The 27,707-nt window shown below is 37.0% G+C and overlaps 1 protein-coding gene across 1 annotated transcript; it reads right to left on the bottom strand.

Moving 5' to 3' along the window:
• Positions 1–315: 315 nt before the first annotated feature.
• On the bottom strand, positions 316–25,378 carry GNAT3 (G protein subunit alpha transducin 3). The gene is made up of 8 exons (XM_015876676.3): positions 25,123–25,378; positions 17,805–17,847; positions 13,861–14,002; positions 8,526–8,683; positions 6,093–6,221; positions 2,061–2,190; positions 1,721–1,874; positions 316–602 (listed from the first exon to the last, which is right to left on the bottom strand). The coding sequence occupies exons 1-8, from the start codon at positions 25,238–25,240 to the stop codon at positions 412–414; spliced, it is 1,065 nt and encodes a 354-aa protein (XP_015732162.2). The 5' UTR covers positions 25,241–25,378; the 3' UTR covers positions 316–411.
• Positions 25,379–27,707: the final 2,329 nt, after the last annotated feature.

Here is a 27,707-nt window from a genome sequence, read left to right as displayed (position 1 = left end):
TTATAATCTTTTTTAAAGCTTTAAACATGTCAGTTATCTAGTAGCTGTTTGGCAGTATCCTTTTAAGCCCTCTCAATGGAAAACATAGGACACTGAAGTATGAATTTCCTGAGAGCTACTGACTATCAACAAAACATATTGATTGAGATAGGAATGTCCCTTTGATTCATGTATGGCATCTCTGTGGAGCAGAAGGATGTTTTTCAATCTTCTTATGATGCACAGAAAATCAGTGTAACTTTGCAATGATCAGGCTGTACCCAGAGCTTCAATTCACTATTGAATTCAAATCTAACAAAAGCCTAATTGATATTGTTTCATTCCTACCGAGTTTTATTTCAGTCAGCAAGCAAGATGAAGAGAAGAAAGCATACAGGCATGGAACTGGGCTACAAGTCAGGGAATGAATGGCTAGAAAAGCCCACAGTCCTTCAGATTTTCTTTGATTATTATATCTGTGACTGCATCAAAAACAAACTTGACATTCTGGGTGTCTGTGGCGCAGGTCATGTGACAATATATCTCCTTATCTTCTTTCCTTATGTTCAAGTCTAGGAATTGTTTCTTGATATAATTCCCAGCATCTTCAAATGTATTTAGTCCTAGTGGAGACACAGAAGACACATAACAACTTTCTTGTTTGTTTTTTGTGATGTGGGAATCAGGCTTTAGGTATGAGAAGTTTGTATCTATACTGCCCATCCAAATTTTAACTGCAGTTCCTAACCAAAAACCCTCATTTCTTTGAAGAAATGCTCACTTGTGAGTAAGACACTGCTAAGGACTTCAGAAAGAAAGCAGAACGTGAGACAAACAGGAGAAGAAAGGAGGAACCATCAGTTCTGGGAGAATTAGATACATAGTTTGCTGCTGTTTGACAGTACTTTGTTAAAGCAACTACAGGTTTAAACACTGGAATGGGGACTCAGTGTTGGCCCAGAGAAGGATGAGACATCTAGAAGTAGGCTGTAGTATAGGGGCCCTGCTGGCTGCCATGTGACTATGTAGGTAAAGTGAAATTGCTCCATGGACTCCAGCACAGGGTTTGATTGTCCCAGTGAAGCAGTGGGCAATTTTAGGTCACAATATTGATAGATTCTCAAAAAAAGAAGTGAAGCAGCTCTTTGTCAGGAAGTCCACACAATCCATCTCCCACTAATAAAAGTTATCGGAGTATGGTTTATTTCAGATGCTCACTATCTGAAATACAGGAGGTTAGTACTAAAATTCTGGTTGCATTTGTTTTTATTCTGGCACTTTCTGGCATAGCTTCATATATTCTCTTGCATTAGTTTGGAACAGCTGTCATTCTCTTTTTTTGTAGATACCATTGTAACATACAAAAAGAGACAGAATTCCTTTACAGAAACGGTTTTCCAAGACAAAATTCCCGGTTGAAATATGTGAGTGATAAACCATTGGCTTCTACTGTAATGTGAACTGTTTTCATTATACAAGACTTCAGCCTCTTGAAACTATTTGTTGTCTCATATTCCTCTACTTGCAGTAGAGAGAAATAAGCATCTCCAGAGACAGCTCACCCCAACATAAGTACCCTGAGTAGGTGAGATGAATTCCAATATCTTTCCCTTTCCTGTCTTTTGAGAGAAAGGCTAGATGTTCAGGCAAGATGCTTAGTCTTTAAATTGCTATCTATAGGTGATCTGAATCAAAATCTCAGGCATTTGAATGTATTTCCTTCTGAAAACCCCAAACTTACCATTGTATTCAGGAAAGCAGATGTTCAGATGAACTTTTGCTATTTTCTCTTGAAAGAGGTCTTTCTTGTTCAGAAACAGCACGATAGAAGTGGTTGCAAAGCACCTGTGGTTGCAGATGCTGTTGAACAGCTGAAGGCTTTCATGCATTCTGTTCTGTTGTGATGCAAAAGGTGAAGATCAATTCTTAACCCATATGTAATTTTTACTGTAATACTCTTTGGGGTTGAGAATGCATGCAACCCATACAGCAAAATAGCCTTTAAATTGTTGTGAAGGAACAGGAAAATTCTGATAAGCATTTTAACTAAGCAACAAAAAGGGTTGTTTCTTCTGACTCACCACTTCTTTATCTTCCACCAGAACCATGTCATAGGCACTGAGTGAAGCACAGAATATGATGCAGGTTACTCCCTCAAAGCAGTGAATCCACTTTTTTCTCTCTGATCGCTGTCCACCCACATCAAACATCCTGTGCAGAAAAAAAATGTATGTATAATGTGAAGCACTATCTTATAAGCGTGTCATCACACTGTTAACGTGCAGAGTGCAACTGGAGAGGGATGACATTCAGACAGCCATTTTGACAAAATAGTTATTTGTTGGTCTGTTTCCATATCAACGGGATTCATTATTGTATACATATTATTTATGGCTTTATACGTAAAGGCTTAAATATCTGCACAAAGCAAACAGATATTCCTGTCTGTTGAGGAAGCGGGACTCTTCACAAGAGCTGAGGGCAGGACTTAGCTCTGCAGGAAAGGATTTTTCAGGACAGAATTTGTACAGGAAATATTCACAAAAGACTCTTAGAACAATGATCATGTGTTTATAGAATTGCTTGTGATGAACTGACACGCTCATCAATACGGCATATGACTGGAAGCCAGCCACTATTTGATCCACCAGTTATGCTTCATTGGCTAGTGTAATTTTATATTTAGTCATCAATTCATTGCCCTTGTGTGATCATTTAAGTACTGTATAACCAGCAGCCTGTGTTTGTGTGTAGAGGCTTTACCCATCTCATTTAGTTACTGTTTAAACAGTAATTCATGGGGAACATAAATTCATTCATTCATAGAGAACAAAATGCAGACTTGTCCTTCCCTGCATTATTTTACTCCAGCTTTTGCCAGAAATTACTGCCTTTGGGTAGAATCATATAAACCTTTTATGAACTTTTTGTATGGCTTCCAAAAATAACAGCATACCTAGTTTTAAGTGTCAATAAAATGCAGTTTAGTGCCTAATACAGACGGACCTTCTGTCAAAATTAGTATTGTTTTTCTTAGCATTAGATTTTAAAATTACTACTTACATTTGCAGTTTTACAATGATAAGGAATTGGTCTTTCTCTTCACTAGTGAGCATTTTTCAAGTACATTGGAAAGGAGAAATGATAAGTTACAAGTCTGATTCCTTATGTGCATGACAATATTTCCCTGTTAAACCTAATCCCTTCTTGCACTATCTATTCATTTAGGAAACTGTATTGGGTCTTACACTTCGAATTTACCTTCCGTAGTATCTAAAATTAAACAGAATTCATTTTTTCTAGTAATGAAAATTGATTCAGTATTACAAAAACAAGTCAGTAGTAATCAGAGGAAGAGAAATTTATTACTTGGAACACCTTTTCCTTTTTTTGCAATACATCAATCCTCTTTTCTTCACCATCAGCAATACATCTGATTGAAACAAAGTTTATTACCATTTTTTCATCCTTCTTAGAAGAGATGAAATCCTTTCTAATTCTACTGATGAATGACTTGGTTAGCTGAGAAGCAATTAGAGAAAACAATGTTTTTAGTACATTACATCTCCTTGATCTTTTCATGTCTACAAATGTGAATTATTAGGAAATCAGGAAGCTGTTTTGGAACAAGATTCTGTTAACAGCAATGGCATTCTTCCAACCACATCCTCCCTGAGTTTAGTAGGCTAAATTGAGTGAGATCAGCATAAGTAAACCATCTTGACTTTTTGGTTTTGATTAGTGCCCAAAAGTCAACTGCCACTTTGTTTCTTCCTTTGTTTGTGGTGTGCAACTCTGAAATCAGGGACACTGGGAAAAAAAGAAACTACAAAATTTATTCGGTGCAGTTTTACAAGCATATGTTATCATACAAACCTTTATTCCTTCCTACAAGCTTTTAGCATGTGGCCCTGTGAATATTCATGAGAGGTCAAGTTAAAATAGTGAAAGATGAAGGCCAGAGACAATGCTTATGGACAGTTTTTATTGTACTAAGCTTAGTTTGCTTAGTTCTTCACTTGTCAGTCCAGAACTTAGCATGTAAAGTCATGCCATGAGTGGTATAGTTCTGATGTTAACTTATTCTTTTATCAACATAGGCTAAGGTAGTCTTGAAAGCTCTGCAGTTTCCTAACACTGCTCATGGAAAATTGAGCCATTCTGGGTATGAGAATAATTGTGTATTCATTTGTGCCAGCAGTATGTACAGTGGGACCTGGAGGCTAAAATAAAGCTTGCCTGATTTCAGTGAGACTGTTCCTAGCTCTTCAGTGGATACTACGGTAGGAGAGGACCTTTGGAGATTGATCTCCTTTTAAAAATATTTCAGCACGTTCTCACTTCTGAAAATTAAAGTCAGTTAAGGAAAGAAATTAAAGACAACTGGAAAGATCACAGAATCACACAGAATCACAGAATTGTAGGGGTTGGAAGGGACCTCTAGAGATCATCGAGTCCAACCCCCCTGCCAAAGCAGGCTCCCTACACCATGTCACACAGGAAGGCGTCGAGGCGGGTCTTAAATATCTCCAGAGAAGGAGACTCCACCACCTCCCTGGGCAGCCTGTTCCAGTGCTCCGTCACCCTCACTGTAAAGAAGTTCTTTCGCACATTTGTACGGAACTTCCTATGCTGTACTTTCATCCCATTACTCCTAGTCCTATCCCCATGCACTACTGAAAAGAGACCAGACTCACCACTATGGCTCCCACACCTCAGGTATTTATAAACCTGGATCAAGTCCCCTCTCAGCCTTCTTTTCTCAAGGCTAAATTACATTAAAACAACAACATAATAACTAAGAAGATAGTAAAGAAAAAGTCACATTTCCTATGAAAGTGCAGTACTGCGATATTCAGACTTTTACAGCAGAAAGTATTTTCTTCCTCATTCAGTTCAGAAGAGGGCAAAAACTTCATTGAATAAGGCATCTGTTCATGATTTTTTTTATCCATGTTTGGTTTGTGACCTCAGGCCTCACTGAAGTACATCAACTAAAACTCATTCTGAACACTGAAGTGTCCTCCCTTTATAGATGTTTCTATGGTACTTATCAAACTAAGTGCAGAGTCAGCAAAATCTTCCAGCTGTTTTGCATTGCTCTGGCACTGGAAACTAGCTGTAACTGGCTGGTTAAGATGGATTTACTGCTGCTCGGCATCCCAATAGATGAACAAAACTCTCAAAATTGTTTTGTAGTGACTTCATATTACTTAAGGTAATAAAAACATCAATTAATTTAGCCACATAATACTACTGTGATGCAAAAAAGACAGTATATATATATATATATATATATATATACATATATATATATATATATTTTTTTTTTTTTAATGTGTTTTCAGTGTCATTAGGAACCTCTTCCTTGTTTACAGGCATACAGATAGGAATCTTATTTTCAGTTGTGCTACATTTCATCTGGACCTAGACGCAATTCTAATATTGCATTCTTACTGGTAGCATTCATCTCATGGATGGCTTGCAGACTGATAATGTTTTTGTCTATCCTGATTTAGTTTATTGGTTTTTTTTTTTTTGTTTGTTTGTTTTTTATCTTGCATAAACTATGGTTGTAACTTTGTAGATGCTCAGATTTTCAGTGTACAAAGCATTCTGAAATATATTAATCAGAGAAAAAAAAAAAGAACAGTATGTTTATGACATTGCAGTATATTTTTTTTCCAACAGTAATGTATTCCATTGTTAAGAGCAGTTATTTCTGTTCCTAAATGAGGAGAGTGAAAGGTTGAGAATGCATGCAGATTAGCAGTCATCAAATGTTTTGCATGCTGCTAAGGACTTTTAGTTAGGCAAATTTCATAAATGTCACAAGCAATTATTCAAATGGCAGAATACAAATAACATTTTGTAAACACTTACATATGTAAAACGTCCTTTTAGAACCTGATATTCTGAGATCTCCTAATTAGAGTCCATTATATACTTAAAGTTGGAGTGCTGATACTAAAATATCTTCTTTGGCACTTACAAAAAATAAAAAGATTCAAGAATATCGCAGTTGGATTAGTAATAATATAGTCAACGTCTTTGAATAAAAAATACCACAGAAAGGTAAAATCACACAAGCCTAACATATGCATCTTTTGTACCTGAAGTTCAAGTCCTTGAAGGAAAACTGAGTCTCAATAATCCCAGTTGTTTTCACTCGGGAGTGCAAAACATCTTGCTCACTAGGCACGTAGTCAGGCATTGCTAGCCTATCCAAATCATTAAGGTAACTAAGGGGAGAAGAAAAGAAATGGCAATTGGTGAATTCAGAGGGTGAACCAAGCATGGCATATTCACTAATTCATTCATACTGAGCTCCTCATAAATATTTTCTGCAAATTATACACTTAAATAAAATAATATTGTTTTTTATACAATCTTTCTCCACAATCTAGATTTTAAAAATATTACATACATTCAATGTATATAAATGTATGTGTGTATGTAAATATATGTAAATATTACATACATTTTGTAATACTTTGTAAATATTACATACTTCATACTGAGAATTGAATGTCAAGAAAATACATGTTTTTCACTGGGATGCTAAAAAACACAAAGTCAGGAAAGAGATTTTGTCCATTTGACTTCAGTTAATGCAAATTAGTGCCACAGGGGAGGAGGCACTGCATCTACATAACAGACTGATTAGAAATATTTTAGCATATCAAATCATACTCTTGTAATGATATCCTCCTTCCCAAAAGAGGAGGCAGAAGAGTTTGGAGTAATTCACACTTGGGGGCTAGTTTCCCCCTAGTTAGGGGTTTGTTTGACAAGTTTACAAGAGGAGGGCTCATGACATTAAAAATAAATATTTTCTAATATAAAACAGATGTTTCAACCAAGCTGAGAAACCATGAGGTTAACAGTCTCACAACTCCCTGGAAAAGAGTGGATTATCTGGTTTTGTGTCTAGCATACAGAGATAAAATCAGCATGAAATGAGAATCTGAACCAGATCTTTGAAGCCAGTTCTTGGCCTTCCCCCAGCCTTTCTCCTTTCTCTTCCAGGGAGAAGAAAATTTCTGCAAATGGCTGAACAGAGTCTACAAATTTTACTGACTGATCTAGGAAGCAACGCAGGTTGGTTTTTATTCGACAAAAGGAAAAGAAGAGGTGAAATGCGAGTAGTTTCTTGGCTGCTAACCTTTCTAGCTACTGACACTCAAATAATGAAGTAAAATAAAAGCAAAAAACAAACAAACAAACAAAACACATAAAAAAAAGCTCTTTCAGTGTCTCATTCAGCACCTTTCTTTCTATAGTGTGTTTTGTCTCTGGCTAACATTTGTTAGTGTTCATACATTTGTTGTCTACGCTACAATCTGCCCTGCCCAGTGTGAAGTTTTGCTGTTCATCTTTACCAAAAATCTACTAAAACAAACCTCATACCTTGTCATTCTTGTCTGCAATATTTAATACACTTGTAAGTAAAAAGAAAAACAAAGCCACTTCTGCATATGTATTTATTATAAAGATATGGCGGTGTATGGTCATAAAGACCCTGAAATTCAGCTGATCCAAATGCAATTGCAAGTTAGTTATCTAATAGAGCAAGAGACATGCCACCACTGTAAATAGCGCCAGGAGGACACTTCAGGCCAACTCTCCAATGGCAGAATGAAGAGCTGGCCAGTAGATTAGTCTAAATGCCAAATCAGGCTCACATTAGCACATGGTTAGCTATTGCTAACCAGAATCAAGCAGACTCTGACTATAGCTTTTTCTGCCCGGTGGAAGTAGCACCTCACATCTCTAGGCAGTTTCCCTGTATAGGTGCCCTCATCCAGCAGGAGGAGCTGCAGGAGCAGCAAAAGCTCAAGTTGCAGCTCTTGGAATGGGCATGACCTGGAATAGTACTTTTCTCCAGGCCCAGGGTCAGATTTCTGCACTCCAGGACAATCTTCTGACAGTCACCTGACAATCATCGAGTCATCATCTGTATAGCCATCTGTGCTATGGTCTAAGTCCATAGAGGATTACTGATCCTCAGCTGTATCCTGACCCTCAAGTCAGAGCTGAGCAGCACTAGTCTCTGTTTATGTGTCTGCCACACCCCAGGTCTCAGAAAGCAAACTGGAGCCATCAAACATCGTGGTCTGAGATGGATGCTGAGAAGCTAGCAGCCCAGGGCATGCAGCCAGATTCCTTTAAAGGAAACTTATGGTTTTTGCTGGACTTATGTTTAGATGCTTGAAATCTTGAATGTATTAAAGTACAACTTTAGGTTAAGCCTAGGCTGTTTCAGTTCACCTTTTCCTCCATGTTGTCAGTCCTAGAGGTCAACAGACATTTTTAAAAACAAAAAGTTAAGAAGACTCACAGAACCGAGTTATTTAGTTCTGCTTGCTTTCCTTGGTTGAATGTCTCAGATACATTATTAACGAATCAACAAAAGCCTCATTCTTTCTTAGGTTAATGAGCAGTAATTTTTGTAGATTACATTTATGGAAAGGTTCTAATTGCAAGGATCCCATGCTGTTGCAGTCATAGCCAGGTACCCAACACTCACAGGTTGTGTCACTTACTAGGCTGCCGAATCATTGAGCTCATACTCTGATGCCCTTGCAAAACACGCCTGGACCCCACCATCTTTCCATAGTTGTTTGATGAGTTCAACCAGCTCAGAAGACATGTTGCCATCATCCAGATTTGTTTCCATGTCACAGAGCTTCTTTTCATCTTCCTAAGAAGAAATTTCAGTAAATATTCTGCAGGCACACTGTACCGTCTTTCTGGGTGTGCTTGGTTTACAAGGAATTGCTGTGTCAGGGAAATTTCTCATTTTCATAGTTTTTTCCATGTATCTCACTTATGCGTCCTTATACAAGTTCAGTTTCCATTAGTGCAAAAGTTAGACTCGAACTGTGATATGTTTTCTTTTGCTTTTTACTGTTTTCTTTTATTCATACAAGGGCTCAGTTTAATTTCTCTGTAGGTGTTCACAGAAGGTCCAATTTTGAAAGAAAGCTTTTATTTTAAGACAGAATAGCAAACCAGCTAAAAGTAAATGTAAAAGGGTAAGCATATTATGTGACTATATTAGGGCAGAAATATATAGTTAATATAATTATGAATACATTGGGAGAAAAATTTTTTAGTTCTACAATATGATGAGATAGGAAGCAAGGGAAGTAGAAACAGCAAATGCATTTCCTATTTTTCATTTGTTTGATTGTTTGTTTGTTTCTTTGATTTTCTTGTCTTTTTCTCCCTAGGAGAAGAAGAAACCGGAAAAATTCCAAATATTTTGTATGTATTCTCTAAATTCTTCCTTTTGCAGTCATTCCAAAAAGTCTTCATGCAATCTGTTACATTGAAAATATTTCTTTTTCAGAAATTAATGCACTATAAATAAAAAATATGATTAAAATAAAGTCAAGCACTGGGCAACATAATTGCTTCTCAGCTGTAAAGTAGACAACTGAAGCAACTTGCAGTCAACAATTGCAAAAGTAAAAATGAATTCTGACAGACCACGTCTTGCCAGGGAGTATGTTTTATTCAAAGGTGAATCTTTCCAATAATTTATAACAAATTATTTCTGGACAGGCTGGAGAGCTGGGCTGTAGCCAATGGGATGAGGTTCAACAAGACCAAATGCTGCGTCCCGCACTTGAGCTACAACAACCCCAGGCGACTCTACCAGCTTGGGGCAGAGGGGCTGGAAGACTGCGTAGAGGAAATGGACCTGGGGGTATTGATTGATGCTTGGCTGAACATGAGCCTACAGTGTGCCCAGGTGGCCAAGAAGGCCAACAGCATCCTGGCTTACGTCAGAAACAGTGTTGCCAGCAGGAGCAGAGAGGTGATTGTCCCCCTGTACTCAGTGCTAGTGAGGCTGCATCTTGAGTGTCCAGTTTTGGGCCCCTCACTGCAAGAAAGACATCAAGGCCCTGGAACGTTTTCAAAGAAGGGCAACAAAGCTGGTGAAGGGTCTGGAGCACAGGCCGTATGAGGAGAGTCTGAAGGAGCTGGGGATGTTCAGCCTGGAGAAGAGGAGGCTCAGGGGAGACCTCATTGCTCTCTGTAACTTCCTGAAGGGAGGTTGTACTGAGCTGGGGGTCGGCCACTTCTCTCGTGTCATCAGTGATAGGACCAGAGGGAATGGTTTCAAGCTATGGCAGGGGAGATTCAGGCTGGACATTAGGTAGTATTATTTATCAGAAAGGGTGGTCAGGCACTGGAATGGACTGCCCAGGGAGGTGGTGGAGTCATCGACTCTGGGGGTGTTCAAGGAATGACTGGATGTTGTGTTGAGGGACATGGTTTAGTGGGAGCTATTGGTAATAGGTGAATGGTTGGACTTGATCTTTGAGGTCTTTTCCATCCTTGGTGATTCTATGTTTTTAGGGATGTGATATATTTTTTACATTTCACTAGAAGTTGCAGTCTGTAGAAATGTTGTGAAAATCAGAGATTGATCAAAAGAAAAAGATAGAATGTTTTCTAAAATAGTGGTGAAATTAAGTTAATTTGCAGATATAACATGTCCCAACCCTGGGTACATTCAAGATTAGAATGAATGTGGCTCTGGGCAGCAGCCTGGTCTGGTGGTTGGCGACCCTGCACGTAGCAGGGGGGTTGAAACCAGATGATTGTTGTGATTCAACACTCAGGCCATTCTGTGATTCTGTGATTCTATGATTCTATGATATAAGGTGGAAAAATAGAAACTTAGTTTTGTTTAAAAGAAAAAAAGAGAACAGTACTTGTACAAGTGCCTTGTACTTTCAAAAACCTCACAAACAAACAGCTCCATTCTACAGCCCCATCCTACAGGTCAGTGCTCTGGTCAGCAGACCTGACTCATCATTTCTTGCATATGGAGATTCATTTGCCTTCAGGGCTGCTCTCTGGAGTGCACACATGTTTAGCTTCAAGATAAGAATTGGCAAGTTCTTACCTCAGTGATATCACATATCATTTAATGTTTATAACTGTTCGCCTGCAATGCTGAAACTGTTGGTTGAGTAGTGTATAATGAGAAGCCTTGAGCTCATTGGTTATTATGCAGTGGGTGGCAATGGTGGATTTTGTTTCCTACGTCAAAAAGGAAGATAGCAGCAAACAGTCTATCATAGCCCTGGTTTATATAGTGTTTTGTTTGTCTCTGCTACTTAGACAATACAATTTACATGTTAAAAAGAGATTGCAGTGGGGAAAAAAAAAACAAAACACACACCAAAAACCCCACCAAATATAGGAAATGAAGAAATGAAACGAAAAAATCCTCCAAGAAAACAAAGAAAAGAAGGAGCAAAAAAATAACCCCAAGCTTTTTTCCCCAGATCAGGTGCTGTTCAAAACTGCTTGTTTAGGCACTTTCAGTATCACAGAGTGGTTTTTACGGGCAGTCCAGGAACATGGTAAACCTACTGCTTTCAGCACTCAAGATAAGCTCAGTCAGTGCCTCAGTGACTTTAGTCAGGTAATTCTGAACCAGAAGTTATCAAGAACAAAGTCCAACTGAAATCAAGCTTTATATCTAAACAGTTTAAACTTATGTATGTGTAACAATTTTACAGAAAAAGCAAGTTAGTTTTGCATTTGGAAGAAGGGGTAATGTTTAGTAAATGTGAGTGAAATTTACAGAATCTTTAAAACTTAGAGCCAGGTTACTCTTCTGTGATTCTGGGGGAATAGAAATAAGGCAGTGCAAATGCTTTAAACAGGTGTAGTTGACTAGAGGTCTGTTCTGCCAATGACAGTGAAAACAAGGGTGGACTTACTGTGCTGTATGTGATAAACTCACAATATTTGAATTTTTGCCATTTTGTTTGTACGATGCTAAGAAATAAACTGTGCCTATTTAACAATATATATATATTTATATATTTAACTATATAAATGTATTTATAAAACATAAATATAAATAATTATATTTAAATAAATATATATTTATATATTTAATTTAAACACATATATATATATATATATATATATATATATTTAACCAATATATATATATTGGTTCTCCAATCTGTGAGAAGCCTTGCAAATAATTTTTCTGAAGTTAAGCATAGATTTTTGGAAGAAGTTTTATAGTATCTACTTGCAGTAATCCTTTTAACTTCAATTTTGTTAAAATAAATGTATACAAAGGAAAAAAAAAAAGTTGTATCTCTTTTGCACAGCAGTAGTTCACACATCGCTATTCGTCAAACTAGCTTTGGGCTTCCTTTCATATTATAATTTTCTTGTTGAAAATTGAATCTTTGTGTTGCTGCTTACAGTGTGGATAGCAGTAGTCTCCTAGGAGCAAGCAGTGGATACTTGGTGTATGTTCGTTTCTGAGAAGCTGCTCCATGATCAACTCATGAAACAATGACTTCTCCATAAAGGAACAAGTAATTCCAGGAAATTCTCAACTTGGACACTGGACAAAAAGTAAAAGTGAAGTATAAATTCAAAATTTCTTATTTTCAATCACTTATGTCTTGATATAGTTTAGACACACTGTTTTTGAACAGCCAGCATGGATTTATCAAGAGCAAATTTCACATAACTTTTTTGCCTTCTACAGTAAAATTTAGTTTGTGAATGAGAAGTGGAGGATGTGACATATATTAGTTATGCTGACGTAGGCCATATAGACCAGCAGATGTATCCTTGTGCAGTACCTACTACATGTGTCTATTACAATTGAGACTGGGTCATATTGTGAAGCATATTCACATATCCAGTATATTCTGCATGCTGGTTTAGGGCACTTTTGCATTAGTTTGCACGGTTTGTGGACATGAACTCTTAAAAGAATAAAAGAAGAAAGCTTTTTTTTTCTTTTTTTCTTTTTCTCTTCCCCCCCCCCCCCCAAATGTTTGTATGTTCTTTAGTAACCTCTGAATTGTTTGTTTATCAGTTCTTAGGTCAAACTACCTTATACTGTAATGAGATACAGGCTTCTGGAAAAAGGAGAGCTCCATTCAGATAAGCAGATGTAATTCCCTCTAAGATGAATCTTTAGGGAAGGCACAGAATGTTCTGAAATTGGAACCACTTGATATTCTGAAAGACCTTTGGGAAATTCTCATCAAGATCTGAATTATAAACATCGTACTAATCACTGCACCAAGAAGAAAGGTATTCGGCAAGATTATCAGAAGACTACAGGTCTTCTTACTGTAAATAAGCAGGTATTGTCAGTTTACTTGCCAAAAGAGGCCCAAAGGTTTCTGATTTGGAACCAACATACTGAACAGAAGTACGTTATTACTAGAGTTTGCTCTGGGGCACAAAAGTGGGAATTGAGTTTCTGCATTTTTTTGTCTCTCTAATCAAATTTCTGATCAAAACTACTTCCTGATGACTTCATGAATCCTATTTAAAGTCTCTTGATAAAGTCCACAAGGCACTGAAATCAGTGTTACGAGCTCCTTTAAAGAGGTTGGACAATCTGGAATGTGTTGTTTTTCCTCAGTGTTCTTGTGCATAGGACTGCAAACCACACCAGGAAGGTCAAACTCCACTTCTCTGCAGTGTCAGTGTGTAGAGACTGTGGAAGTCTCTGCCTCAGGAGCAAGACAAAACTGAAGTATTCCCAACAGTTCTACATAACATTATCACATTTTCTAAAATCAACAAATAAGTGTCTAAGCAGACAAGAAAAGTTTTTTTGTTGTTGTTGCTGTTTTTCTTTTCTTTCTTATGTATCTTTACATTAGGATGTGTTGTTGAATCCATAACACAAACAGTACTTAGTTTTCATTATCAAAAGCAGATACTAAACTCTCTTGCTTTACTCTCATATTACAATAAAATGAATAATGAACTCTCTTACTTTATTCTACTAGAATCTCCTGTTACTTTCAAAAGAATGTGTTTTAATGCCTACTTAAAGAAGACAAAGAACTTTATACTCACAATTCTAGCTGGGTTTTCGTAACTGATCCCTAACTTAGTCATTGCTTTCACGATAGAGAGGATAGACTGCACTGTGTTACTGTAAATGATAGGTCGGAACTCCATGCGTTCTTGGTATGTGAAGCCATCTTTATGGATGATCCTGGAGTAAAAACAAACAAACAAAGAAGTTGTAGAGGTTGCATTAAAAAGGAAAAAAAAAAAAGAAAAGTTGGATCTGAATCCATCTGGCTCATGGAGAAGCATTTATCAATGGTTAATTTGTCTGTTCTGGTGGAGTGGGTTAAAAGTGGTTTCTGTAATGACACAAAGCTAGGTTTTGACTTCCCAGTTTCATGACTCAACATAAACTAATGCTGTCTGTCTCCATTACAGATCCCCACCCCACTCCTGTGGATTCAAAGCAAAATGCCTAGCTGGACTTAGATACTTTACCACTAGAATCCACAGTATTAGACTTGAGCTCCCACACTGCTTGTTTAGTCACTATTGTTCTTAATTTGAATCTTGTTTGAGAGGTCAGCTCTGTCAGAAAGTAGTTCATTTGCATATATACATCTCAGATCACAACTGAATGTTCAGGAATTTTAATGTATTATGAAATTAAAAAGTTCCATATTTGCATTTGTATCACTCACTGTAGGAGACACCGGTTCTCCAATGGTTTCCACAGCCACTTTTTGAACAAGAAAATCTATATACCCTATCTTGAAGCCTTTTTATTTTGAGTGGTGTTCTCACCATCAATTTGAGCACCTGTGTCAACTTGGTAATTTGAAGGACATAGGAAGTTTTGCTGGGGGAGAAGATTAGTTCACTTGGAAGAGTCTGATACAGCTCGATGTCAGTGCAGTGGGTTGGGGATGGCTTAAGCCGGGGCCTGTGTACAAGGCACCATATAGCCCAGAGCTCCCCACTGCTGCCTTAAATGGAACAGATCACCTTACAGTCAAAATTCTTTGAACTCTCATCACAAAATATGGAACATTGTATTTAAGCATATTTTCTCCACTTTTTCACTTGCTACCTGTGAAAGCAGGTGCTTTTTCTATAGCAAAATACAAAAAAGCTGAAACTTTATGAAGCACATGAGCTTGGTTCGACTGCTTTGAGTCTCTCAGAGTACTGCCCAGAACAGGATGTGTGGGGAAGATGAGTGTTTTGCCTGTGGCTGCAAAAATCCAGGATAAGAGTGAAGGCAAGACCTTAATGCAGTCCCCAAATGACTATTTTATATGTTGTTTTCATTCTTTCCTTTGAAGAACAAAGAGAGGAAGAACATTTAAGATCCTGAAATAAAACAAGAGTATGTAATTACAGAACAAAACCTTGTTTTTGCTGATGGCTTGTTACGTGCTATTTTTTTTTTCAACGTATATATATTTATATCCTCTGGCAGAAGACATGTTAGCCAGCTTGTTAAATCAGTAGTGAATTTTGCTGCTTTTATTAAACATCCATCACTCTTAAGAAAGGATTTTAAAACAAGGTGACATCTTGTAAAGCCAGAAGGATCTTTCTATCAAACAGAAAATCTTCCTTGGGTAAAATCAACAGCCTATGAAAAAGACATTCAGGATGGTGAATCTGTGAAGAGTTTTGCTAGTCATAATATCTAGATGATGTTCCTACGAGAGGAGAGATTTCAATCTCCACATTTTATTTGTTGTTGTTGTTATTAGTTTTTAGTTTTGCTCCATAACTATCCTAGCTTTCTGGGGCCCTGCAACATATTTATATTTAGAGCATCAGATGATATTGTGCAAAGCTAAGTGGAATGATTGATTGAAATCTTCACTCTGGAAAGAATGAGGTTTTGGAAAATTATATTAATAGTTGTAAAATAAATCTGATTTTAATGTGAATTTGTATTATCAGCAAAATGACCCCCTTATGTCATTTATCAGTCTTATAAGCATTTATCAGTGTTATCTACGAATTTGCTTCACCAAAAAAAACCAACTTTTTTGAAACTTTAACTTTTCCCTTTTTAGGAAAAAAAAGAAAAGATTATGACAGAAAGTTGACATTCTGTTTGAAAAGTGTTAATTTTTATCCTCATTTTTATTGGAAAATAGTTCAGATTTGTGCTCACATTCATAGCTCATATATGTGCAAATCTTTAAGATAACTTAACTTTGTCATTTTCTACTCTTTGTTTGAAGTCGTTTAGGGTTATCTATCTTATTAAAGTGTTCAATTCAGAGGAACATCTTCAATCCTTTCCTACTTTGTGAAGTTTAGAGCCCAATATGTTTTGATGGTTTATTGCATAGTGAGTGTTTCCTAACTGCAACTCTAAACAAAAATGAAGTCATCCACCACTGAACTGGAACAAAAAGTAATTAGGTAACTATTGAATGTATGGTCTTAAATCACTGATTTAGAATTAGAAAATGAGGTGCTTAAGTAGTTGCAAATTGATTTTATGTTATAAGAGTTTTTACTTCACTGTTGAAAATATGTTGGTGAAGATATTGAACAAATTATTTAGAAAATCTTACAGTAGAAATAATATTTCTGATTTAGCATAACTTTTTTTTTTTTTTTCCCCTCTAAGACAGGAAAAGAGTGGGGTCATGACTTAATAGTTCTAATGTCTGTGTAATTTTTTTCTGTACAAGGGCTGCACTGAAAGTAATGCCTCCCATTTTATGATATTGGCTCATGATGTCACAGGTGGATGTTGATGGTATGACAACAGAGGCTGAATCTTTCTACCAGTATTCTCTTGCAGGTTTTCGCTGTGTGACAGATGACAGCAGAGGTGCAGTCTGACAAAATGGTATCTGACGTGGAAGTGAGTATGAAGCAAAGGTGTGGAACTGAATTCCTCCACGTGGAAAGAGTAACACTCAGTGACATTCAACGATATTTGCCTCACGTTTATGGAGAAACAATGCTATTGACACCAATCTGTGTGGCATCTATGTACATGTTGAATAAATATCTACCACAGATATTCTTGTGGTAGACTTCTGCATAGTCACAATTTTTCTATAACAGTTAATCCAAATTTGAACAAGGATTTCTGTATATGTGCTTGTACAGGCTATTTTCCTCCCTTCTGTTTATTGTATGATTACTCTCTCATTGCTAAAAGTAGTGCTCTCATTTGTTCTTATTCATGCTATACAGTGGGTAGCAACTTACTGTAAGGGTTGACAACTAAATATTTTCTAGTCTGAACTGTGAAAGACCTGAGAACAATCATTTTGGCTGCTGGCAGAATCTAGAATAACATGGAAACCAACACTTTTCTATAGGATCCAGTTTGGAAAAACAATGACTGGGCACTATTTGTATATAATGTGAATACTTCAATATTTTCATTTGAAGTACAGTGAAATCAAATGAAATTAATAAGGACTAAATTAAAATTGAGCAAAGGGAGATGATTGATATCATGTGAAATTAAACTGTGGAACTACTTGCCATTGAATAATGTAAATGTTTACATTGGTTCAGAGAGATTCGGGAGAAACCAGACATGAAGCTTTTACTGAGCTTTAAAACACTGTGATACCACCTCCTGTCCTCTGCCTCAGGGTGCCACCTAACTCACAGATCACCAAATACCAGCAGGATATTCAGATCTTCCAGTAGATACTGGAGGAGACAGGATACTGGGTTAGGTGGATCTGTTATGGCCCCATTTTCTTATATCTCTATATCACCGCAGTGCTGTAACTCCTACCAAAGACAGTTTTGAAGCTTCCCTTCTCTTCAGCAAGAAGATGTGTGTGATTTGAGCAGATTTGATTACCAGTCCAGCTGTGTGCCTGAGTCACTTAGTCTTTATACGGTTTAATGGAAACATGATTTTAAAGATGTATCTTTGCATATTATTCAAATAAGCATAAATATTGTATTAAGACATCAGCTAGACAACTTATGTTACAAATACAAATCTCAACAACTGATATGAATATTTGCGTACTTACTTCATTTGCTTTACAATAGTGCTCTTTCCTGACTCTCCAGCACCTGCAGAAGGGGAATATTAAAATTTGACTGATACATAAATAAGTAGCAAGTATTAAAAACACCACTCTGAGACAGAATTTTATATCTGTGAAGTGCAATAGAGATGCTCCAGATCCCCATTTCACTAACAATAACCCTCTCCAGTAATTAAAAAGGATGAAATCTTGGAGAAAATATTAATTCTGAAAGAGGAAAGGGATATTAAAAGGAAAAAATAAAAAATAAAAAAGGAACAGGCAGTCAGTTAAGGCAAAAGCATAGTCTCTTCAATTGTTAAAGAAATAAGATAAGGATCATATTTTGATTGAGTCCCCATCAGCTGCTGGTTATATGTGCAGAAATGCATGGAAAGAGCTCTGGCTCCTGGCAGTGTGTTCATTACATGATTCATAGCTTCTCATCTGAAGTGTTTCATGAGTTTTTTAACGTGTGTTTAAACAACTGGAAAAGTGGCTTATCTGTGGTTTATCTCATGGTGCAGAGGAAGCACATTAGCAAGTGTCTTGATAGTGCTACATTGACTTTTTCCATGTTCTACTGCTGCAAGAGGGAAACCAACAGCACCATGTAGAAGATACATCTTGGGAATGATTCTGCAGTATAACTCTACTACTGTAAGGGAGATGCAGGCAAATGGTTGCAACAGAGATTTTTCAGAAGTGGGGATAACTTTTGGTTAGATTACTCTGATTAATTTTGCCTTCTCATCTCATGCAAAGTTTATAATCACAGTCGAAACCTTTACATTGGAAATTAACTGATTTTAATTTCCGTCACTGAGACTGGTGAGGAACAGGACTTGGCCACACCTGACCAACAAGGGCTAGATTTGAAAAGCACACAAAGGGTGGTTTTAATTTTGCATATGAATCTCTGGGACAAGATTCATCCTTGCTCTCCTTTCTGCAGGTTATCATTTACCTCATTTGACAGTACTGAATACTTTTGACAAAAGAGGAAACCTGAGGCATGGTGACTGTAATTAGGGGCTCCTCATTGAATGGAACAAACAATTTCCCAAACAGATTTTGTAAATCTAATAACATTTAAATAACAGAGATTAATTTAATTAATTTACTTAAGACAGCAAACCATATGCAAAACATTTTCTAATGCTCACAATGGGAACAGCAGAAAGTGTGAGAGAAAAACATCAAGACTATGCAAAATGATCTGATGCTGCCATCTGCCACAGTTTGAACAAAATGCAAATTTATTGTAGATCAATTTTATCTCTTCAGTTCCTTTCTGAAGAAACTGGTAAAGCCCTATCAGTGAAATAACATTTGCTGAAATTTCTGTAGGGAAACAAGCAAGCAGTTCTAGGAATTGCAACATTCATATCAATGGAAAGATCACAGAATCGCGGAATCACAGAATTGTAGTGGCTGGAAGGACCTCTAGGTATCACTGAGTCCAACCTTCCTGAAAAGTAAGGCCCCTACAGCAGGATGCACAGGTAGGAGTCCAAGTGAGTCTTGAATATCTCCAGAGAAGGAGAATCCACAGCCTCCCAGGGCAGCCTATTCCAGTGCTCCATCACCCTCAATGTGAAAAAGTTCCTTTGCATACTCATGTCAGGAAACATAACATAGAAATGAAGCTCTCTTCCAGATCTGGAAGACAAGTTTAAAATAGAATAGGCAGCATAATTTATATCTTATTGAGGCATTTCTTTACCTCTGTTCATCTCTAATTTCATAGAATCACAGTATGATGGGGATTTGAAGGAACTTTGAAGATCGAGTATTTCCATCTTCCCTGCTGTAGGCAGGGACACCTCCCTCTAGACAAGGCTGCTCACAGCCCTATCCAGCCTGACCTTAAATGTTCCTATGGAGGGGGCATCCACAACTTCAGTGGACAACCTGTTCTGGTGTCTCACCACCCTCACATTAAATAATTTCATCCTAATATCAAGTCTAAACCTAACCTTTTCCAGTTTAAAACTGTTTCACCTTGTCCTGTTGCTACCTACCCTTATTAAAAGTCCCTCCACAGTTTTCCTGTATGCCCCCTTCAGGTACTGGAAAGCCACTAAGTTATCCTTGGATCCCCAGGCCAAAAGACCCCCTCATAAGGGAGGTGCTCCAGCTCTCTTAAATAACAATTGACTTTCTGATATTGGCTTTGCTCTGGAGTATTCTTTAGTCATAGCAGCATTTGTACCCCAGGAGATGGGTCAGAAACAATTTACTTTGCACCTGCTTCCTCTCTTCCTTCCCCTTCCTGTACAGCCCGCTCCTCAGGATGGGAGAGCAGGGCTGCATTTCAACTCACTGCAGGATCTTCTGCTCATGCAAACAGCAGCAAAAGCATTGGGTAGCCCTTGCAAGACTTCAGGGGGAACTGAGAGAGGCTTTCCTTTAGGAGGCAGTGGAGAGGGAAATTGTAATCTATCCCAAATTTTCTACATAAAATAGTAGGGCTTAGCCTGAAGTCAGTCTTGTCTTAAAGCTTGAAAAGTTTAGTTGACTTTTGAATAACAGTCTGTGAAGATCTGTGAAGGTCTCTGCCTAACCAAGACAAGTAACATTCCATAGCCTATTTCACATATGTCTAGTTGATTTCACATTTATCTTTGATTTCTATATCTCTATTTGGATGTCAGATTTTCTTGAGATGGATAAAAATAAGGAAAATAAAGGCAGAGATATCTCAGACAGTGCCTGAAATTCTGTCTGTGCTCTTGGAAGCCAAAAGATATTCGCTGTGTATGGAGGTGTGCTACATCCTCTTTCAGCACTGTTCTTAACAGTCTGACAGCATGTAAACTGCCTCTTTTCTTGGCTGGGATGTTTTGAACTTGGCCTCCCAAGTCTGATCCAGATATGTGCCTCTGGAGTTACTTTATCTTCAGGGAAGACTCAAAGTAAGTGCACTGTGGTATGGCTGAAAGCACAGAGCTGCTGCAGAACCTCACTCGGCAGCATGATATGATTTTTCCTCTGCTCCAGGAAGGCTCAGCCTCTACATTTGCACAAAAGTATACAGATATAGCTGGAATAGAGAAAAAAACTGGAGGTGCCTTGAATGTCAAAGATACTTGCTTGATTCAAAGTAGAGCTAAAAGCAAGACCTCAGCTGCATCTCAACTCTTCTACTTTTCCATGCAGAATTTCACAGAATCACAGACTGGTCAAAGTGTGAAGGATCTCTGTGTCTGTCTGCTCCAGCCTTTGGCCAAGCAGGGACGCTCAGAGTAGGTTGCCTAGCACCATGTCCTGGAGACTTTTGGAGATCTCCAAGGAGGTGACTCCACAGCCTCTGAACAGTTGTGACAGTGCTATGTCACCTGCACAATAATGAAGTACTTCCAGAGTTCTGATAGAATGTTCTTTGTTAAAGTTTCTGCCCATTGCCACTTGTCCTGTCACTGGGAACCTCTGAAAAGACCCTGATTCTGTCCTCTTTTGCTCCCTCCCTTCAGATATTTATGGACACTGATGAGATTACTTCAAGCCTCCTCCAAGCTGCACAGTCCTAGGTAGTTTCTTCAGCCTTTTCTCACAGGAGAGGTTCTCCAGTCCCTTTGTCATCCTAGTGGTGCTACACTGGATTTTTCCAGTATGCCCATGCCTCTCTTGTATGGGAAAGCCTAGAGCTGGACACAGCACCAGTGCTGAATAGATGGGAAGCATCAACAGCCTCAACCTGCTACCAATACTCTGCCTAATGAAATCCAGGATATGGTTAGCCTTCTTAGCAGCAAAGGTGCACTGCTGGCTCATGTCCATCTTGGTGTCCACCAGCACCTCCAGGTCTTTTTCTGCAGAGCTGCTTTCCATCTCATGTCCGTGGCTCATCCTGATGCCCAAGGTTGTTTCTCCCCAGATGCAGGAATTTACACTTCTAGTTCATGAACTTCGTGAGGTTTCTATCAACACATTTATTCAGCATGTCAGAGTTCCTCTGGATGATAGTGTAGTCTTCTGTCATGTCAGTCCACTCTACAGTTTTATGTGTCATTAAAAATGTACTGAGGATACACTCTGTGCCATTGCACATATCATTGATGACTATGCTTTGTTTGAATATTTTTGGATACCATGGAGAGTAAAAAATCCCTTTCAAGATTAACATTTGTTGAGCTGTTGAAGAAGGGTTTTCTTTTTTTTTTTTTGTTATTTGTTTTTGCTTTGCTTTGTTTTATTTTGTTTTTAAATATATTATGCTTCCTTCCTGTCTCAAAAGAAATAGGTGTTATCTCTTTACAGTTATTATTTACGTGATAATAAAGATTTGGTTTAGGAAATTTTCCAGAAGGAAAGGTAAGAAAATGAGAAGTGCTACCACATGAATATTTTGTTTGAAATTTGTCACAGAAGCCCCTGACTTTCATGTGAAATGGCAAAAAAAGGGGAAATAAAATTCTTTAAGATCAGAACATGTCTCACCTCTGCCTGAACCTTATCTGTGGTGCTTAGAGCTCTGAAAATCATGTCTTTCTGATCCTCTTATCAAACTGAGCAAATTTCTCCACAGGAGGAGCAAACTAGAAAAGAGATCCAAGTTCTTCATTAGCCCTCTTCTCTCTTGAGGGTATGAAGTTCTTAAATGTCCCCTATTAGAGACCTCTAATCATATTACTAATCATGCTCTCTAAGCATATTTGTGTCTAAAACTAAAAAAAAAAAAATAAAAAAAAATTAAAAAAAAAAATAAAATCACTTCACTTTTTTGTCATCCTGAGGCAGATTAACTACTCTAAAAATAAGTACTTCCAAATGAGATGGAAGTAGTTAGCACTCATGACTGGAAACTCTCATGGACTAATAAACTTCAAAGGTGTAATCAACTTCAAAGTAGTAATAGTTGCCTAATCTACAAATGAGTTCTTTCTGTGAAGTGTCACTGTTGATATCTGATAGTGTGATTACCAGCTGTTGTGGTGTGCTTTGCAATTTACACACAAATTACAGGCTTGACAACAAAGTACATAAACTTCATGCAATGTGGTACAAGGCTTGACCATATCTATTTCCTGAAGCAAAAGAAATAAAACATTCATCTTAGAGTTCCAGTGTGATATTTTAAGTATAAATATGCAGAGTGTAAATTTCTGGTAAGGATGGTATTGATAACACAGCAGCATTTAGCACAGAGGGCTTAACCCTCCTGGCTCCCAGGCAGCTTCTCAAGAACATGATAATGAGACATCATTTTTTTTATTGCTTCCTCTCCCTGTGTGTTTTATAATCAGCAGATTATCAACTCTGTGTACAGAATGTGTTTGCTTAGATCACGGAATGAGGTATAAACAGCTGTGTTGTCTTTAGTTTCTGTATGTAATTCAATTTGTTTAGAATGGTGTGTCAGAGGACACAACAAGCACTCAGCCAGGTCATGGCTGTTTCTCAAAGGCACCTTTTTGCAATCTATCCACATCTTAACACAGAGAGCAACTCCCCCACCCCTTATACCCTGCCTATCCCTTCTAAAAACTTGTAGACATCAATCTTAGTATTCCAGTTATGTCACTTGTCTCACCAAGTTTCCATGACTGCAGTTAGGTCATAGTTTTATAATTGCAACACAGTTTACATTTCCTCTTGCTTATTACCCGTGTTACATGCATCAGTACTTCTGCTTCTTGGGGGAACCTCCCAAATTACTCCAGGACAAATTGGGAGTTCTCCCATTCTTCCTGAAGTGACAGTGTTCCCTTGTTCTTCTCTGTCACTCAGAACTACATCCCCTTCCCCCATCAAATCTAGCAAATCTAGCTTAAAGCTCCAGTGATAAGACCAGATAAGACCAGCTGGCTGCCTGTTCCAATAGTTGGCTATAGAAAAGTTGATGTGGTGCCCTTTCTACATATTGCTTCAGCAGATATTTAACAGAAACTTTAACATTGTACTAGATTGAAAGCAGGTCTAAGTTTTATTCACTTCATTATTTATTTATTTATTAAAGAACAAGTAAATGCAGGTTGTTAACTGTGTGTCTATCTGTCTAGCTATTTGTCAAGTGTTTGGTTTCTTGTGATCTAGATAGTAACAACTCCCCAGGAGAAAAGCCTTCCAAAACAGCACCCATACACAAATTTGAATTTTCATTCTGTGTATTATGAATACAAGTAGATAACATATAAATACATAATATAGAGAGAAATTTGATAAAAATGTATAAAGTTCAGATGGTTGTCTTGTTTCATGAATAGGATGTGAATAGTTGAGAATGAAAAATGTCAAACTTGAATTAAATTGAAGTCTTTTCCATGTAGCTTGCAACTGATCTCAAAGCATTTTACTAAAAGAATTGCAATGCTGAAATATTAATAATGTAAAAAAAAAAAAAAAAAGAAAGAAAAATAAAAGGAAAAAAAGACTTTCTATGTTACAGTTCTTAATATTAAATACATATTTTCTAGAATTTTTTTTGTCCAGTGTAAGGCAGCCTACAGTGTAAGTGCCAAGGTTTGAAGATCAAAATGTATTATCAAGCTGCTTATTTTAGAAATTTCTCTTTATTCTCTAAATTCCTTTGAAGGATTTAATGTATTTCCTTCATGGATCAGTGTTGGTCAGAGGCAGGATGTTGGAATAAATGTACTTTTAATGAGTTTTCTTAGTAAAATAACAAATTTATTGCAACTTTTCAAAAGTTTAAATATAATTATTGTTTTGTCTGACTCGATTTTGACTCAGCGGGACCAATATTTTTCATATTATTTTTAATAACATTAGTTCATTTTACTACCTTCTGTTCTGCTTTTTGCATTTTTATACACTAAAAATAAAAAGCCCTTTTAAGAGCTTCTATAAAAAATGCAGTGGAACAGTTTGGAAAACAATCAATTTCAATAAGTGGTGACACCTGAGGATTTTCTATTTAACTGTTTGTGTCGCTTAATCCTGCTGTAAATGAATGCATATGGCATCATACAAAAATTCTGTATTACATTCTGCATAATTAAGCATCAGAACATGTATTTTAAAAGCAACCTCTAATTTCTCAAATCTTTACATTCTCAGATATTTGTACAATTTTAGATTACATACCTAGAATTACAGAATGGCTTAAGTTGGAAGGGACCTTAAAAACATATGTTCATCTCTCGTCCTGTAATTACACGATCATTTTCAGCCCATTCCTTGCATCTTAGTCACTGGATTCATACATATCTACAACCAGAAAGTGTGCTGTACTTCTGTTATAGGACAGTTTTCTTCCAGTAAACTAGTAAATTCAGAGAAATTCACTGTTCTAAAATTTTAAAGCAAAATAAGACATTAAAGGAAGAATATTATTAACAATTTTTATTGTAATTACCCAACAGCAGTAGTTTGACTGTCCTCGCTTCCCTCTCTGCATCTTCCTGGAGTTTCTTTTCCAGTTCTCTGGATCTCCTGGCTGACTCCTTGCTCTCAGAACTGGCTCCACCACCCATCTTGAGGTGTTCACAGTCCTTTCTTTGTCCCAACTGATTTACTTCTAAATAGATTAGTTACTTTTATTACAGAGGAGGAATGGCCTGTTCTTTGAGAAAATCTAAAGATCCCTTTCAACCCCAGTGCTCAGCTTTCAAATCAAGTTGTCCCTTTTCACGTGTCATATGATCTGAAGACACTACAGTCAAGGATTTACATAGAGACATAAAATGTACTGTTGTGATCTCATAGGTCCAAAATGATCTATTCAAAAATAAAAACAAGGTCTGATTGGTTCTCTGTCCTTGTTTGGACAGGGTACAACCTCAGATATTTCAAATAAATATGCAGAATATCTTCAAATGAGAAAAAGTTGGGAGTAGATCAAGGGAAAAATTTTCAGCATATGAATCAGTGTTTGTTTTCTGGAGAAAAAAGAGAAGAGATTTATATGTCTTTGAAGCATTTGTATAATTTATTTTTAATCATTCTAAGTTATCATAACTAAATATCTTTATAATTTAAACACATTATTAATCAGCATACAGTATGTTCGATGCATTTTCATGTTATGGCAAGTGCATTTATTTACTTGTAATGATAGTAAGTTCCTCACTGTGGTTTGAAACATCTTTTATTATTGTTACCTTAATGAATGTCATAGTGCTTTTCCATTGCCCTGTGATTATGTTATCGGTTATCATTTTCAGCTGAGAGTACCGCACCTTTTTATGAGTAGGTAGGACAGGAGAGAAGTCAGATTCTCCATATTGATGTAATGATTTTGTCTAGCTTTTTTTACTCAGTGCAATTGCAATATAGAACTGTTTTTTATGTAATATGGTGAGTGCCTGTGCTGTCAGCAGTACACTGAAAAATCTTTATTGACTTTATATACAGTATTTCAGTTATATTAAATACACACATTTGTATAAAAATGTATGGCAGTTTTACAGTTATTGAATAATAATAGTTGCTAATGCTCTGATTTCACAAGATTTATCCTGGAAAGAATGTTTAGGGGAAGTATAAGCATGCAGGTAGATAAATTTTCAGACCAGAAAAAAAATGAGGAAGAGGACCAGAAGGAAAGTATTTCAACCATCCTATTCAGTGGAAACGTAACTTTCTCCTAGCAGCAGCCCAGATGTACCAGGAAGGCAACCAGCACTGGGACATGGAAGTGGGAGAGAGAGGAATGAAGTTGAGTCATGAGAGTGGGGAAGTGCTGTCTTCTGAGAAAAGATGGGCTCTCTGCTGTTCTGGTCCCATTTACTACTGAGTGTCATCTCCTACTTAAAAAAGACCACATAATGTAGTAAAAATCTAAAGTTGTGATTGTTCAGTATAAGCTTCTCAGTGGAGCAGAAAGTCTTTTTTCAGTACCCTGCACTGCTTTACCAGAAAGGAATTACCAGTACTTGCCAACAGTTGCATTTTTGCATGTATATCTACAAAGGATAAGAGTGCTTTGTTTTGTTAAGCTTGTGTCCCTAGTTTGTTTATTCTTTAAGGCAGACCAAAATAAGACCTTTATTCAGCTGTGCTAACAACTTGTTTGTTTAAAAAATGAAAATAAGCAGCCCCCAGCTATCATATCTGTACCAGGTGTCTGTTTACCAGAACCATGGGCACTGTGCTCCCATGGGCTTCAGTGTTTAAAAAGTAATTGATTAAGCATTTCTCAGTCATTTCTCTTTCATTTTGGCATTTCTACTAAATATGTATATTAATATATTATTAGTATATATAGTATTAGTATTAGTATGTATATTAGTATCAGTATATTAAGCATATACTGGTAAAACTGTTAATTTTGCATTAAATTTTTACAGTATCTAACTGAAATTGTGCAATAGTAAACTAGAACCTATACAGTTACAGTGGAAGGAAATGAAGGTAAATAAATAACAAAGAAAGCTCTACATCATCTTGCCTAGATAGAAAGCAATGGAAAACTAAGTCTGATTTCCATAGCATACATTTCCTACCATTTTCTATTGCTGTAATGTTGGAATATAGGATTTATTTAGGTATTTGACAGAAGCAGGCTGCAAACAGAACATAAACAGAAATAAAGATAAAAACCACTACTACATAAGCATGTGATGCTTTTAACATTTTACCCATCTGATTTGCTTGCTTCTACCTTCTAACTCTTACCTAAGTAGTTTACTGAGAACTACAACAATCTACTTCCATTTATCTGGAGATTAAAGCAGATTTAGGAGAATAAAGAGGATTCTGATCTGCTTTTGGACATCATCGTCATTATCGTTGTTATCACTCCCTATATTCTAATTGATGAATTTTCAGCTAATGATCAAACCAAAAACAATAGGCATTGGCTTATAGGGTTCAGATGCATCTAAAATGTACCACAGTAACTTTTTTCCATCACTTCTAGTTGCAATAATAAAAATATTATTTCTGATTCTCTCTTCTGTTTTATAGATCAAGTATGGTTGAAACTGAACTCGTTGACAA

Source organism: Coturnix japonica, chromosome 1 (genome assembly GCF_054131305.1).
Source record: "Coturnix japonica strain WE chromosome 1, WE-NBRP24, whole genome shotgun sequence".
Taxonomy (NCBI): Eukaryota; Metazoa; Chordata; class Aves; order Galliformes; family Phasianidae; genus Coturnix; species Coturnix japonica.
Note: the sequence above shows the minus strand (reverse complement) of the source record. Positions and strands in the feature narration are given on the sequence as shown.